The sequence below is a fragment of the Phaseolus vulgaris genome, chromosome 4 (genome assembly GCF_051622355.1).
Source record: "Phaseolus vulgaris cultivar YP4 chromosome 4, ASM5162235v1, whole genome shotgun sequence".
Classification (NCBI taxonomy): domain Eukaryota; kingdom Viridiplantae; phylum Streptophyta; class Magnoliopsida; order Fabales; family Fabaceae; genus Phaseolus; species Phaseolus vulgaris.
Genome location: NC_143501.1, coordinates 5,029,281 through 5,046,351, shown reverse-complemented (window position 1 = coordinate 5,046,351; position 17,071 = coordinate 5,029,281). Strand labels below are relative to the sequence as shown.

Genomic DNA, 17,071 nt, shown 5'->3' with positions numbered 1-17,071 from the left:
CACAAAAATTTCTTTTGCTCTTCCCTTACCTTCTTAGGCATATTCCTCTTTCCATTCCCTATACTTTCCCAAGAGAAACCCTACTATTCTTTGTTGCCTTATTATGGATCAAGAAAACATCAAGAGTACTTACTACATCCTCAAAAACCATGTTCTCACTTTTCTTCAAAGAAGCAAAAATTTGCAATTTGGTTGAACAACATTCACTTGGACCCTCACTTCATTCCATCTTTGGCTGCTATTCAATTTTTTTAATCAAAATTGGGAATACAAGTGGTTAAAAGTTCTAAATTAAATAGAAATAAGATAATAAATAATATAAAAAAAATGCTCAAATTTATTATCTTCAATTTTTAAGTTGAAATAAAATCTTATAATTTTATATCTTTTCATAAATTTTTGCATAAACCCTTTCATTTTTCTAAAGGTGAAATCAATTTTTTCACTAGTTAGTAGACTAATTTATAGGAGGTGTTCTATGTTAGTTTCTTCAACAAAAATTGATGGTTCCCGTATGCCAATATAGTTCCACATCGCTTAGGAGTCGAGGTCAAGGGCAGTTTATATACTTCCTCCTCCCTCAACTCACTGAGGCGTCTGTTTAGGACAAAACCGTGAAGGAGCACCGACCTCCAAAGCGAACAATACTTCGGATGCAGTGATTGACCTTAGCGATGCTGCCCAACGAACTTGAGGTCGGAACATTGGCGCCCACCGTGGGCCCGAAGAGGCTCCTTAGCCCCTCAACTAGGGGGATCCACTCCCCTTAGACCTTGACTGGGGGGCTTGTTCTCATATGCCAATATAGTCCCGCATCGCTCAGGAGTTGAGGCCAATGGCAGTTTATATACTCCATCATCCCTCAACCCACCGAGATGCCTTTTAAGGACAAAACCGTGACGGAGCACCGACCTCCAAAGCGAACAATACTTCGGATGCGGTGATTGACCTTAGCGATACTGCCCAACGGACTTGAGGTCGGAACAAAAATAATCTTATATATATATATAAATTACATATGAGTTAAAAGTTAATACTAATGATATTTATATTTATGATAAAAGTTCATCCAACTTTATTTCAATTTTTAAAATATTAAACATGAAAGATATAATGATAGACAGTCTAAGAAAGCAAGACCCATTAGAAACAAAATAAAACCCATTAGATATAGAGATTACATCTAGAAGTATTGAGCTATCACTTTAGAGTAGGAAGAATATATTTTTGTTATTCTTTTTGTTATAAGGGTACAATTGTTTCTTATAGACCAACTAGCAAAAACAATATAATGACCTTGATGGTTTGTCAAGAGGGGAGAATGATATTATAGCTTTTTCTTATCTTGGTTAGTTCTTTTTCCCCATGTGTTCTGCTTTCCTATACTCACAACGTAACATTTTGGTGCTTTTATTGAGCTCCCTACATGTCTCCCAAACCAACCAAAGATATGGAGGATACCCTCCAAGCCATCCTTGACAAACTAGTCAACCTTCAACATGAACTACACACCACACAAGAAAACCACTTGGCTCTCCAAAGAGATCTGGAGTCCCGACAATCTGTCTGGGAATCCAAACATGATATACTCACCCTCACTAGCCTTTTTCCCACCTTGTACTCACAGACCACCACACATCCATCCTATATGAACCCTACTTCTCATTTTAACCAATTTTCCATGGATGTCACTTCCTTTATTCCACTCCCGGGAACAACAACCACACAGCCTACACTACTACAACAACTACAACCATTCCCCCCACTTCTTTTTCTCCTATACGCCCACCAAAAATACAACTATCTTTCTTTGATGGCATTGACCCTTTGGACTGGTTATTCCAAGCTGACCAATTTTTTCAATTTTACAATATTCCTTGGGATGCTCGATTGAATATGGTTGCCTTTTACATGAGAGGTGATGCACTCAGTTGGTTTAAGTGCATGTACCAAAATCATCAACTTACTGATTGGATTTCTTTTAGTCGTGCCCTGGAACTTCACTTTTGGCCTTTAACATATGCTAATCATCAGGCCGAGTTGTTTAAGCTACGTAAAAACACCACAATTGTGGAATATCAAAAAACTTTTGAGAAACTTTGCAACCGGGTGATTGGCTTAAATCCGGAGATGATACTTAATTGTTTTATATTTGGCCTACTTCCGAAAATTCAAAGAGAAATTGTAGTTTTGCAACCCATTTCCATCACCCAAGCCATGGGCCTAGCCAAGCTTTTAGAATCTAAAATCTAGGATTCCAAACGGTCTTTTCGTTTTTCCCATACTTTACCCCAACCATTCAACCATTTATTACCACCACCACGTTCCTCTTTGTCCCCCACTATACCTCCACATGCAACCCATTCCATCCGTATAAAAAAACTCACATCAGCCCAACTTCAAGAGAGTAGAGTCGTTGGTTTGTGTTATAACTATGATGAAATATTTTTTCCAGGGCATAAATGCACCACCTATTGTTTTCTTCTCTTACTAAGTGACGATTCCTCGGTAGAAAACACTATAGAAGACTATCCTACACTTTCAATGACCCGCCCATAGGTACACCTACACACATTCACCTCTCCTTCCAAGCCTTATGCGGAACTCCCTCAACCCACACTTTTACCTTTGATGGCTACATTGGTCATCTTCCTATTACCATTCTCATAGATACAGGCAGTTCCCATAACATTGTTCAACCCCTTTTGGCCCCTCACCTCCAACTTTGCACCATTCCTATCACCCCTTTCTCAGTTATGATTGGCAATGGCAACAAAATTTAGTGTTTCTCTTTTTGCCTAGATGTCCTAGTTTCTATACATACCTACACTTTTCCCATTTCCTTTTACCTCTTACCCATTGAAGGTGTTGATGTTGTCCTGGATATGGACTGGTTGCACTCATTGGCCCCTTAATGGCTGATTTTTCTAAGCCGCAACTATCGTTTACCCACAATGGGTTACCCATTACCCTACACGGCACCACAAATCTTCTATGCCGTCAAGCTTCTTTCACTCATCTTTGCCACCTGTTACACATAGATGCCATTTATTCTCTACACCTCCTCATTATTTTCCCTCTGCCATCACCATCCACCCCAGCCAAATTATCTAACCCTCCAGTTATATCCACTCTTTTGAAAATATATAGTTCAATTTTCTCTTCTCCCCATGGACTACCACCCCCCCAGACCCCACAACCATCATATTTCCCTTCTTCCCCAATCTATCCCAGTTAACATTAAACCCTACCACTACCCACACGCTCACAAGCACATTATGACTTCCCTCATTCACGAAATGCTAAAAGAAGGCATTATCTGCCCCAACACAAGCCCTTTTACATCCCCAGTTATCCTCATAAAAAAGAAAGATGGAACCTGACATTTTTGTGTGGATTATAGAGGTCTAAACGCCATTATTGTTAAAGATTTTTTTCCTATCCCAACTATTGATGAATTGTTAGACGAATTAACCACTGCCAAGGTTTTCACCAAAATTGACCTACGTTCAAGTTACCATTAGATTCGAATTAGTCCTACAGATTGCCACAATACCGCTTTTAGAACTTTTGATGGCCACTACAAGTTCCTAATGATGCCTTTTGACCTTGGTAATGCCCCATCTACCTTCCAGGCAACCATGAATGATTTACTCAGGTCCCACCTACGACACTTTGTCCTACTTTTTTTATTACATTCTCATTTACAACAACTCCATGCAAGAACATATTCGCCACCTCACATTGATCCTTCGATTATTAGACACTCATAATTTTTTTGTTAAGGAATCAAAATGTGTGTTTGCCACCACCAGTCTCATATCTAGGCCATCTATTGGAAGATGGCACAGTGGCTCCAGATCCAGATAAAATCCAAGTTATCATACTTTAGCCTAAACCTACATCCCTTACTACCCTACGTGCGTTTCTGGGTATTACAGGATTTTATTGGAAGTTCATCTGCAGTTATGTCACTCTTGCCTCGCCACTCACGAATTTACTCAAATCATCAATATTTACATGGAATACAAATGCAGAGGAGGCCTTTACAAAATTGAAAAAAAATTCTAACTATAGCTCCGGTGTTGAGTCTTCCAAATTTTTTTCATACCATTCATGATTAAGACTGACGTTTCCAACATAGCAATTGGCGTTGTGCTTTCCCAAGAAGGTCACCCCATTCCTTTCTTCAGCAAGAAACTTTGTCCTAAAATGCAAGCTAGCTCAGTATATGTTAAGGAAATGCTAGCTATAACAAAAAGCAGTCAAAAAGCAACGTCATTATCTCATAGGTACGCATTTCACAGTAATAACAGACCAACAAAGTCTAAAGGGGTTACTCACCAATGCATAACACACATCGAAACAACAAAAGTGGACTACCAAGTTGCTAGGATACAGTTTTGACATCCGATACCACCCAGATTGCCAAAATCAAGCTGCAGATTTCTTGTCCCGGCCACCCCAATCTCTCATTTTTTCCATATCTTCATCAGTTTCGAACATGTTCAAGGAATTACAAGATTATTACATGACGAAAAGGGGAGAAGAAGAGGTTCACAGATTAACTTCATTACTTAACACCAATTATAGTTTTTAACATGACCTTTTATACCATGGTCAACGATTGTACGTTCCTTCCATTAAACAAATTTGGTCTGTCATACTCCATGAATTCCATGCCTCTCCCACCGCTGGCCACTCAGGCATCAAGGCCACCAAGGCCAGGCTCGCAACCTCCTGTTTTTGGCCCGGTATGTACCGTGACACCAAAAAGTATATCAATAAATGCCTTCCCTGCCAATAAAACAAATCCTTACATCAAAAACCTTTTGGCCTACTCCAACCCATACCCATACCAACCTAACTGTGGGAAGAACTAATTACAAATTTCATCACGCACCTACCTTCATCTTTTGGGCACATGGTCATATGGGTTGTCTTTGACAGGCTTTCCAAATCAGCCCACTTCATTGCCCTACCCATGTCCTTCGCGACCACCCATTTAGCTAACCTCTTTTCTGTTGAAATTTGCAGATTACATGGAGTCCCTAAATCCATCATTTCAGACTGTGATCCAGTGTTCCAAAGCCATTTTTGGAAGGAGTTGTTCCATCTGCAAGACACGAAATTAAAGTTCAGTATGGTTTATCACCCACAAACTGATGGTCAAATCGAAGTTATAAATTGTTGTTTAGAAGCTTACCTCAGGTGCTTTACCAACGGAAATCCCCGAACATGGTATCGTTATCTCCACCTTGCAAAGTTTTGGTACAACTCCTCATACCACTCAGCCATCAAAACTACACCCTTCCAGGCCCTGTATGGACGATCGCCTCCCTCCATTCCAGATTATGTCCCAGGAATAACCCAAAAACCCACTTTGGATATCACACCACATGATCGCACACGAATGCTCCACCAGTTAAAAGCCACGCTAAAAACAACACAACAACAAATGACCGAATCAGAAAACAAATCAAGACTCAACTACAATTTCAAGGAAAATGACTGGGTACTTCTCCAATGCCAAACTTATCGTCAAACATCACTCTCTTCCAAAGCTCACAATAAGCTTGGACAAAGATTCTTTGGTCCCTATCGCATTAAACGCCGCATCGGTGAAGTGGTATATGAACTTTTCCTCCCTCCGTCATCACGTATTCATCCAGTCTTCCACATTTTTCTATTAAAACTGTATCATGATTCAACTCCTCCTTCGGATTTCCATTTCCCTCTCGAACCAAAGTACCCACCCGTACCAACCCACGACCTCCTAACTCTCTTCCCAAACCTTACTTTACATTCTGAGACTTCCAATATCCCTTTTAACTCATTAAACACAAACCCACCTAACACTCTCACGAAATCCGCATCTGCAGACACGTGGCACCCATCAACAGTTCACGCTCCACTTAAACTGTCACCATCGTCATCTGCACGTGACCTTGCACTTCCCCAAGCCCATCCAATTGTAACCCACTCACCAAAACTACCCCTTTCAAATTCCCATCCAGCAGCAAAACATTCACCTAACCATGCCTTTTCACATTTCGAACTAGCACGTGACACTCCATTTTCCAATACTCATCCAATTGGAATCCACTCACCAAAACTACCCCTTTCAAATTGCCATCTAGCAGCAAAGCATGCATTCACCTAACCATGCCTTTTCACATTCCCAACCAACACGTGACACTCCATTTTCCAATGTCACTCCAGCTGTAAATCGCTCACCGCACCATGCTTTTTCAAATTCACAGCCAACTGTAAGCTAGTCAAATAACTCTCCCACTAGCCAAAAGGTTCTAGACTCACACGGTACCAAGCCCACTACACTAAAGTCCAACATTTCCATTTCATTCCAACCCAAAAGAGTGGCTCCATCTCACACCACAGACCCTAGTCCAAATCAACAATTCGTAACCCATCCAGCCCATTATGCCACACAATCCCCACTCCCTCTCACGACCCAAGAGATCCCATCCACTTCTGTAATTCCATGTCTCAACTTTGAGGACAAGGTTTTATTAGAGGAAGAGACAGTTGATAGACAACCCAAGAAAGCAAGGCCCATTAGAAATAAAATAAAACCCATCAGATTTAGATATTACATCTGAAAGCAATGAGTTGTCACTTTAGAGTAGGAAGAATATATTTCTATTATGCTTTCTGTTACAAGGGTACATCTGTCTCTTATAGACCAACTAGCAAAAACAATATAATGGCCTTAATGGTAGTCAAGAGAAAAGAATGATATTATAGTTTTTTCTTATCTTAGTTAGTTCTTCCTTTAACCTTTTTTCCCCTTGTGTTCTACTTCCCTATACTCACAACGTAACATATAAAGTTTAAATAAAAATGGAGTGCAAAAATAATTTTTACAAAAAATAATGTAGAAATTAAAAAATATTAAATTTTGACCAATAAGTCATATATATTATTTATGATACACGGTTTGCTATTAAAAAATTGTTATATTTACTAAATTATAGTTTAGAGACTTAAAAAGTTATTTAGATTCTAAGATATTAATTTAAAAATAATTTATCAATAATAAAAATTATTTTAAATACTAAAATAATATCTAATCTAATTAATATAATATTTTTTTAAAATTGATTTTTATTTAATAATTTTCTATAAAATAAAATCTCCCCATAATTTGATTTACCAATAAAATTTCTAATGCCCAATAAAATTACTCACTATCTTTTCCTTTAACTCTCATTTAAATATAACCAATATTGTATGATCTGACTAAAAGAAACTCAGTAACATAATATAATAACAGTTATATTATTACTATTATCATAAGAAAAAAAAAATCAACAAGAAAAGCTATAGTGATTTGACTGAATCCATTTGCAAGAATGTTTGGCATGTTATGATGAAGAAGGAAACGAATAGAATAAAGTAGAAGATGTGAAATCTGAAAAAGGAAGAAAGATAACATGTTTTGTTACCTCATTCTTCTGAAAGTAACAACGAAAGATAAGATGTCTGTTATGGCATGGCGAAACACACGCAGAGCTATGAGATCGTCTTGTTCCAAACAGTGTTGGTTACAAAAACTGAACCATCCTCTGTTTAACACATAGAACTGGTTTGAGTCTTTCACCCATTTCTTCAGCATCATTTGAAATTCATGCCCACCTTTGTCGTACACCTTCACTTCAATCCCCTCTCTCACATCTTCTCCCTCCTTCAAGAACCCTATTAGGGTTTCTTCAAACCCTAGCCATGGCAAGAACAGGTTCCACTTGTCATTGCTCAATTGCACCCCATAGGGCAAACTCAACTCACAATCCTTCACAATTCCTGCGTCAACTATGAACTCCACCTGCAACTCGTCGTTCAATTCCAAGTCCTTTCCACCCATCGATTTTTCCACATAGGAACACGATTCTTGGTGGAGCTTTTTAGGGTTTTCTTTCTTCCAGGGTTAAAAACAATAATCATTATGAATGTTTCACCTGAACTAATTGCTTTTTATTGCGTAACTCTTTCTAATTTCTGATTTCAATATTTTAAAACTATTATTTTACTTTTAATATTTCTTTTAGATTTAAGGAATTCTTTGTATTTTATAAATAAAAGGTGGTTTCAGTTTAAATATATTAATTAGTTTACTTTTATGTTTTTTTCTCGCGTTTATTATTGGGATGGAAGGTTTATGAATATAATTTTTCAGGCTGTATATGGGTATAAATACAATTCAACCAATCAATTTTTAATTTTATTATTTAACCATTAACAATCTATTTATATTTTTATTTTGATTTATTATTTAGGTAAGTTTTATAATATATATATATATATATTCATAAGAAAAAATAATATATACTTATGAACCATTATGAATTTTAAGAATAATCCAATCCATTAAAATAAAAATTAAGATAATCATACAATCCAACACTTTCACTACTCAACTAATCCTGTCAAATAAATTATAAACAAAACCAATTAAAGCGAAAAAAAGAGAAACCATAGACACCAATCAAAATAAAAATAAAACAATTATATATATATATAAAGTCCTATAATAAAAATGTTTTCTTTCTTTATTGTTTCCTTTTCTTGTTTCCTAGGCTAAACATTTCCTACACCTTACGAAATGAAAAATAGAAGTTCTTCTCATTTGATAGTTTGCTGTGGATAATTTTTATTCATAGGTAATTATCCACTAATTTTACCTATGAACTTCTTTCACTGGTTTTAGTTTTGAATAATCTTATGTTTGAGTTCTTCAAAACAATTTAAACTATTTACAACATTTTATATGATAACATATGAGCATGCATAACTATTTTACTGACTTTATAAGAGCATGCATAATCTCTTTGTTTTGTGTTTGTTTTGTTTTCTCACATAGATGTTTTCAAGCTTCCAAGTTGTTTTTTCTGTCTTCATTTTGAACACCATACACACTAGAACCACGATGATTAGAAGGATTCTAAGATGTTGTATGTTTTTATTTACCATGAATTCTATAACCATTTATTCTTCTTTTTACTTAAATTACAAGCACATTTTATTCAAACGATGCTCATATACCTTGAATTAAACATCACACACATTGTCATACGTGTATATATGACTTCCTCATATATAATAAACTTCATGTTTTCATATGTTTTTATATGATATGCTTAGACGATCCAGTTGGATCGTCTATTGGTTTTGTTAGACAGATCCTTTAGATCATCTAATGATCTCCTATATGATTTTGATAAATCATTTAATTGTTTTTCTTTTGTTCTGGTAGACACTATCTCCTTATTGTCTAAAGGTTCACCTATTGTGTGTTCGTTTGCCTTCACGCGTCACGTCAGATCGTCTTTCTTCTTTTTATTTTTTTTTATAAATACAATATCTTCTCTTTGTAACTAAAAGTTTTTCGTTACCAAGATTTCCTTTCTTTTTTTCTTATTTCTTTCGAGACTTTTCGTTTTCTCTTTTCTTGTCTCTACGTGTGAGATTTTCACATCAATCATTTTAACTTTTTCTTCTATGACTTTGTATCATCTTTTTTGTATTATCAGACATTTCTTCCCAATAATACAAGTTACATTTTTTGGTCTACAATGGAGCAAAGATATTTAGAATAATACAATAAACCTTTAGATGACAAAGATCATGACTTATGAAAATTTATCTATGTGTAACATCTATTCATATTAATTCATTGTACGTTATGCCAATTGACTAGCCTTTTCCTTAAAATATGTAATAAAGTTATAATCTTACTAAAAAAAAAAATATGTTGATAGGTATATAGAAGCACGTATAAATATATAATTTTGCATAGGATATATATATATAAATTATTAATTAATTAAAGTGATATATTTTATTTTAGAAATATTATAATTTATGAGTTGAATTATTAAATTAGAATATTCCTAATTATCAAAATTTAATTCTAAAATGATAATAAGAAGACGTTAAAGAAGGCTTTATTAATCACATGGTCTAATTAAAATATCACATCTAATCGGGTCTTATTCTGGAAAACTTTTTCTAAAAAATATATTTCAGAAAACACATTCTCGATAATTCTTTAAAAAATGATAAAATTGTATTTTCAGATATTGATGGGGTGCAGGAATAAATTTGTCGGGTGCAGAAAGAAATATCCAAGCTAAATTTGGGTATAACTATTCTACGTATGAAATATGGGCTTAACTTTCAGTACAATAAACTTCATCACCAAAAACGAGTGCAGAATAAGTTTTATGGGGGTGTATAAAAAAAATACCCATTAAATATGAGTCTAAATATGTTTTATCCAACTTTTCAAAAAATATTTATATGACAAAATAAATAAAAATATAGAATTGTTACTTAAGGCCTGAGTGAGTATACAAGTAAATTAAATATTTTTGTTGTGAATAAAAAGTGATAAATAGGTTTTATTTACAAAAGTTATAAAATAGTTATTTTCTTATTAAAGTTATAAAAAAGATGGATGATTATATAGTAACTTTTGCACTACATAAAATTGCGTAATAACTTGAGTAATGCTATGTTTATCTAATAATATGATTTTTAATTTTATAATAATTATATATTTATGAATTATATTTTATATATATTGTTTTATATTTCTATTTAATACGATAATATGTATATATACTTGTTTTATATGTTCTAAAACTATAATATAATAACCTGTAGAGAAGATACAAAATAGAGCCAGATATGATAATTTTTCATTTTTTATTTTTTTAGAAAAATCTTACTAATAGTGATTTTGTAATTTTTTTATAAATACTAATTGTTAGAGATAGGGTAAATACACTGTACTAATATTACAACTATAGGTTATTGACAATTTTTTTTAGACGTTAATAAAAGTTTAGTTTCTTTTCATTTATATATTTATATACATATAAGAGAGAGAGGTCACCTCAAGTGAAAATATATAATTTTATTACGAAATATGAGAAAAAATAATAATTACTTTTATTTCAAAAACAAAAGGCTTGATTAAAACATTTATTAAATGTTTATTGAAATCTGTGTAATATCAAATCCGTAATATTTTATTTGATTTTTATTAAAATATTTAGATATTCATACAATACAATTAATATTTTAAGATATCTCAATTATTTCTTTATAAATATTTTAATTATTAGATCAATTTTCTTTAAGACTACAGTAATTAACTTCATTGTTGTTACTAATATCGAAGGAATCATTAATGACATCATCCAATACCAGTCAAACTAATAATAATGTTGACAGTTATAATAATAATCATAAGATAATGATAAATTAAAAATTATTTTAATAAATATTTTTTATATGAATTGTTAATATATAATTTTGTTAACAAAAGACTCAACACATTATTTATCCCTTATTACCTCTCCAATTTTGTATCAACATATTGTTAATTAAGTCATTGAAATAATGCATTAAATAGTTTAAAATTTTCTAGTTTATTAAGTAAAACTGAGTTCAAATTTTAATACGAAATCACGTTAATTTTTTTTAGGAGATAGTTTTGTCATATGTGACAATTTTAATACTTCAAACTGAATTATCTATAGCAAAATATAGATATAAATAAATAAAAGTGTGGCCAAGTTTTGTAGTTGAGAAAGTAGAAAGTATATGGTGGAATTGGGAAGAAAGAGTCACTTTCTTCAATTGATCTCTACTTAATACAATAATAAATAGAATAATAAATAGGATTATGAATACTTAATACTATGATCATGACATCATTGTTTTCTTGTAAAGTGGGTCCAAAAGCACTTTTAGGCTATTCTTGATTCTACACAATTTGTAAAAGTAATGGTAATAAGGAGAAATGCCAAACAAGTCAAAACTTATAAATTAAATGGTTCATGTAGAATCTTCTCATGAAAATATCTCCCTAAAATAATAGTGCTATAAAGCTTTTTACACGTCAAAGATGGGAAAAAAAAAGATGTTGCAGCATATTCTCAATGTTTGTTGTCTTCTAATTGTGAATGACCTAATGAATATTGACTTGACCTAATAAATCTTGACTCTTACAGCTAATAATACACAATTATAATACACAAATACTTATTTTTTCAGACAGAAATGTAAAATTATAAATACAATAAAAATTGATCAATTATTCAAATATAATTATTAACAGTAAAAAAAAGTTAATTTACAATGTGTAATTATATAATATTTTAATTTTTAAAAAAATCATATGAAATTGTAATATTTTTTGATATAATAACTAAACATAATTGATAGTTATGGTGGAACTCTTTCTACTTAAGAATGTAGTAGTCCAAGTGTTTGGCCTACTTCATGTATCCTGTAAGAATCTTTCTTTCAACAATTGTTCAGTTAAGAATCAAACTCTTTGATTGTGTCACAAGAATAAATGATGTCACATACAACAATCTCCTCCTCAATAAGTGTCTCATTGAGAATTTAACTTGTGTCAATCTGGGTCAAACACTTACCACTAAGTCACAAGTTATAATTGATAATTAGAGTATAACGTTCTAGTTAATAGCGTAGGATTCTGAAGGTCGCGATTCGATTGCAAATTGTTCTATATGGCGTTTGTCACAAAATAATTGATGCACCCCCTACAACTTATTATTTATTAATTAAATTGATATGTGAATGTTTTATTTATTATTTTTTCAATAAAATAATTTATTACTCGAACTAATAATTAATAGTTCATCATCACTCTTCAACCATATAAATTATTGTTTGATCATTCATAGGTTATCATATATTAGAGAAGGTTTTACTCTTAAATATTATTTAATTTCTTTTCTTGAATATTTTCTGGCAATTATCATGTCTTCGAAAGAATGTTAAGAGAATAGTAGTTGGATATATCAAGGGGAAGGATAAGTAGATAATCTCTTCGCAAACATTAAAGGATGAATTTTGGTACTAAGCTATGAAAGATGAGTCTCGAAAAGTTTGAAATGATAGAAAACTCATTACACATTATTAAAAAAATGGATTAAGTTCAAAAGGGTGTGTCAATTGAACTTTCAAAAAATTTAGAAACTTTTTCAAATGAATGAAGAATTTACTTTGAATTGATAAATATTTAAAAAAAAACACTTTTAGCTTCAAGAAATGTTATTCTTAATGCTCTTTAATCTTCCATAATCATACAATATGAATTCAATTTATATAAGTTGTAAAAAATAAGAGAAAAAGAATAAGATCAAGAATTACACTAGTTCAGTCTCACAAAAGAGCTATATCTAGTTGCTTAATCACCTCAATTAAGTCAATTTACTAATTCAAGATTTTACAAACACCCTATAAGAAAAAAAAAACAAGAAATACAACACAATACAAGATCTTGAACACCACAAGATCTCTTAAACCTCTTATGAAATCTTATTGCAAGAAAACCTTATTGGTAACCTTAATCAAGAGCAATCAACAATAGAGAAAACAAATTGCAACAAAATCATCTAGATAATAAGTACAAAGATTAACTCCATCTAGAAACAAAGGTAGCTGACTTTCCAACAACAATGAAATGCAACCCTTGAAACTTGATCTTAGAGATTTTCCAAAAGAGTTAAAAAAATAAATCAAACAACAAAGTAGGATTTTAATGCATAAAACTGTTGTATTTGAAAATCTTTTCGAGTTCTCTATTTGAAGATAAAAGAGAAAAATCAATTTTCTTGAACAGGTAAAATCAAATCAGTAAGTTAAAAATTTGTTTCAATCAATTGAAACATAACAAATTGAGTTCCGAAACACATTCCAGTTAGTTGATTTATAATTCAATCAATTGCAATTACTTGAATTGACTTCTTTAGTGATTTTAATTGATTGATTCGTATTTCAATTAGTTGAAACGTAAAAAATTTGATTATGAACAAAAACTTCAGGATTTAAACCGGTTGAAACCTTGTTTTAATAAATTGAAATATTTAAGCTTGTACTTGTGTTTCCAACAAGGTTATGAACATTTTAACATGGTAAAACTACTTTCAATCAATTGAAATCTATTGGCGTGCATTTAAACCAAAAGAAATAATGTAAAAACCTTTTGAAAACAATTTTAGCACACAAAATAACAAGATGAAACATCACATTCTCACCGAAACATACCCTAAACCTAAGAATTACAACTCAACATAATATCAACTCTTCATCACATTCATAATCAAATCCAAATGGTCTAGAGCATCTAATCAACTCAATCAAGTTTGCATGAATCTTCAATGTCAACACACACAAGTTTTTGGAACTTGATTGGTTCAATGGTAAAGGTTCCACTTTTTAGGAATTTTATAAAACTGTCTCATAAGGTGAGGTTTGCACTCACTTATATACTATCAAATGTTCTTATTTCTAGTTGATGTAGGATCTCCAACATACTCTCTCACACCAAGACCCTCCAATTCGTGCGGGAAACTACATCTTATGGGTGGTCTGATAGCGGTTCGATAGCGGGTTACTTGATAAGACCAACAAACTCTTGTTAGGATAGACTCTAAATGGCTTATTCTTAATATTATTAAAAAATTATTAATATCTGAATTAGTTTTTATTATTAATAGATAGTTTTTAAATTAATAGCAAATTTTAGCTATCAATTATTTAAATTCTAAATTAATAATTAAAACATTGATAATGAATTAAATATTAATTTAAATATAAATATTAATTTAAAAATTATTTATTAATTTAAAAATTATTTATTAATAATAGAGATTAATTTAAATATTAATAACTTTTTTAGTCTTTAAAATAATATCTAGTTAATATAGTAACTACTTATTTTTAATCTTTAAAATTAATTTTTATTTAGTAATTTTCTTATATTTGGAATAGTTAAATAGTTAATATTTTTATATTTTAAACATATATTATGTAAATTTTAATATATTGAAATCAAATATAAAATAATATAAAATTTATAAACATATTTTTTTATAAAAGGAATTTTTTTACCAATGATTGAATTTAAAATAAAACTATCTAATGACAAATTATTAAAGAATAAGTGATACAAGTAGTAAAGTTACAAGAAAATTAGCTAAATATTCTTTATAGCTTTGTGGAGAAGTATCTGTGTTCTCTTCCTCCTTTTATCACATAAATTTCAATTTCCATCTTCATCAAAACTTGTCCTTTCCTTCAACTATGATGGCTAGAGTGCATGTAACTTAAACTAGTATCTATCTCCCTCCTTACAAGTAATAATAAATAAAATAAGTAAATAAATAAATAAATGAAGATTGCTGATTTCATATGATGATAATAAAGCAGTGAATGATGATTCTTCTTTCATTGTCCTCTCTCTATCCTTCTTCTTCAACATCTTCTCTTACTCTTTCTGCAATAACAACAACAACATCACCAATCCCTTGAAGCCTGCAAAAACCCCATCAGCCCAAACTTTAATTTTTTTCTTCTTCTTCAATACTCTCTTCTAGATAATCACATATTCAATTTCATTACCCTGCATAAGAAATTAAGAAAATTAAAAAAATGATCTTTTTGTGAATTTTGACCCGGTTGGTCACAGACAAGTTTCGATCTTCTCCGGGCCAAAGTTGCAATCTTTTGGACTTTTGGCGAGGTGGGTCGATCCGATTTCGTTCAAATAATTGCGGGTTTGATCTGAAAAAGGAAAAGAGGAAATAATTAGGCAATTTCCGATTCAAGATTTTGTGTCCTTTTTTGAAATGGTATATTTCCATAGTTCAATCTCTATCTGCAAGTCCGTTGATCAATCATCTCCCATGGCGAATTCAATTTGTTCTGCGGATTTTGGCTCGAAATCGAGGCAAATCAATCATGTTCAGAAGAATCGGAGAATCCCTAGTTCTTCATCCTCAGCGTCATCGAATTCCCTTCAGATTCCACTTTGTGATCGATCTCGATCGGCCATGGTGGATGTTGTGATGTTCATTGCTGTTGTCTGTGCCTGTGGCTTTTTGTTCTTCCCTTACATGGAATTTTTGGTTACAAAGTGCTATGATGGGATTAAGGTTGTTGTGTTTTTGGTTAAGGAAGAGGTTTCGGTGGCACCATGGATCTATGCTTCCATAGGGTTGAGTGTTGTCTGTGCTGCATTGGCCACGTGGGGTGTGGTGGCTTGCACCACTAGGAGGTGTGGGAATCCCAATTGCAAGGGTCTGAAGAAGGCTGCCGAGTTTGACATTCAGTTGGAGACTGAAGATTGTGTGAAGAATTCGGCTTCTACCTCGACAAATTCCGGGAAAGATAGTGGTGGAGTGAAGAAGGGTCTCTTTGAATTGCCCCGTGATCACCATAGGGAGCTGGAGGCTGAGCTCAAGAAGATGGCACCGCCTAATGGAAGGGCTGTTCTTGTGCTCCGAGCAAGGTGTGGATGTTCTGTTGGAAGGTTAGAGGTGCCTGGACCTAGGAAGCATCGAAAGATCAAGAAGTAGCAGCAGCTGCAACAATCCTGTTTGATTTATTAGAAGGAAAGAAGGAAAGGGATAATTGGATAAAATAGAGAATGTGTACTTGTTGTCCTTGTGTTCATTGATCTAGTAAGAATTTAGGATGTCTTTAAATAAGCCCCTTGGCAATAAGTTGTAAGGAACTATGGGTCATACACACTTAGTTGGTTATACCTGGAAATATAAAAAACATTTTTATTTTAATTTACTTCTTGAGTTTTCAAGATTTATATATAGTTCTGAGAAGATTTTGCATCATGGTTTTGAATTTTACTCTCTTGGGGTTATTGTTATTTTGTGTGTTATTGTGATGATAAATGTAGGATAAGTTCTCAATCTTGCTATGTGCTGCAGGTTATGAATAGATTAAGTTTGATGTTCTGAACATAAATCTGAGTTTTGCCTGAGTTTGTTTCAATCTTGAAAAATTCATTTAAAGGTTAATGTTTTGTTTTTTGTTTTTCGATTGTACTGCTAAACAGGGAGGGAAGGTTTCCCCTATTTCCATTGTCCTGTGTTGTGATTGTAGGCAGACTCTTATAGCAGAAGATGTCTGGAAATGTTAACTGTGGAATAGACCTTCAACCTCAAGCACATGGCATCATCTTTTTATTCAGGTAGAAGAAAGCGTTGATTCT

The 17,071-nt window shown here is 32.5% G+C and overlaps 1 protein-coding gene and 1 non-coding gene across 9 annotated transcripts; one reads left to right on the top strand and one right to left on the bottom strand.

The window, feature by feature from the left end:
- Nucleotides 1-1,204: 1,204 nt before the first annotated feature.
- On the bottom strand, nucleotides 1,205-6,093 carry LOC137836909 (uncharacterized). 8 transcript variants are annotated; one of them, XR_011085351.2, is made up of 5 exons: nucleotides 5,520-6,075; nucleotides 5,207-5,437; nucleotides 4,908-5,116; nucleotides 4,345-4,797; nucleotides 1,205-4,207 (listed from the first exon to the last, which is right to left on the bottom strand). It is a non-coding gene; the product is annotated as an uncharacterized LOC137836909 (transcript). The 8 variants fall into 8 exon arrangements; XR_016520304.1 differs by having other exon boundaries at nucleotides 4,345-4,487; nucleotides 4,616-4,797; nucleotides 5,207-5,843; XR_016520308.1 differs by having other exon boundaries at nucleotides 1,205-4,223; nucleotides 4,400-4,797; nucleotides 5,207-6,093.
- A 9,041-nt stretch (nucleotides 6,094-15,134) lies between these two features.
- LOC137836908 (uncharacterized) lies at nucleotides 15,135-16,637 on the top strand. Its single transcript, XM_068645688.2, has one exon. It carries the CDS (start codon nucleotides 15,690-15,692, stop codon nucleotides 16,416-16,418), a length of 729 nt encoding a protein of 242 aa, XP_068501789.1. The 5' UTR covers nucleotides 15,135-15,689; the 3' UTR covers nucleotides 16,419-16,637.
- Nucleotides 16,638-17,071: the final 434 nt, after the last annotated feature.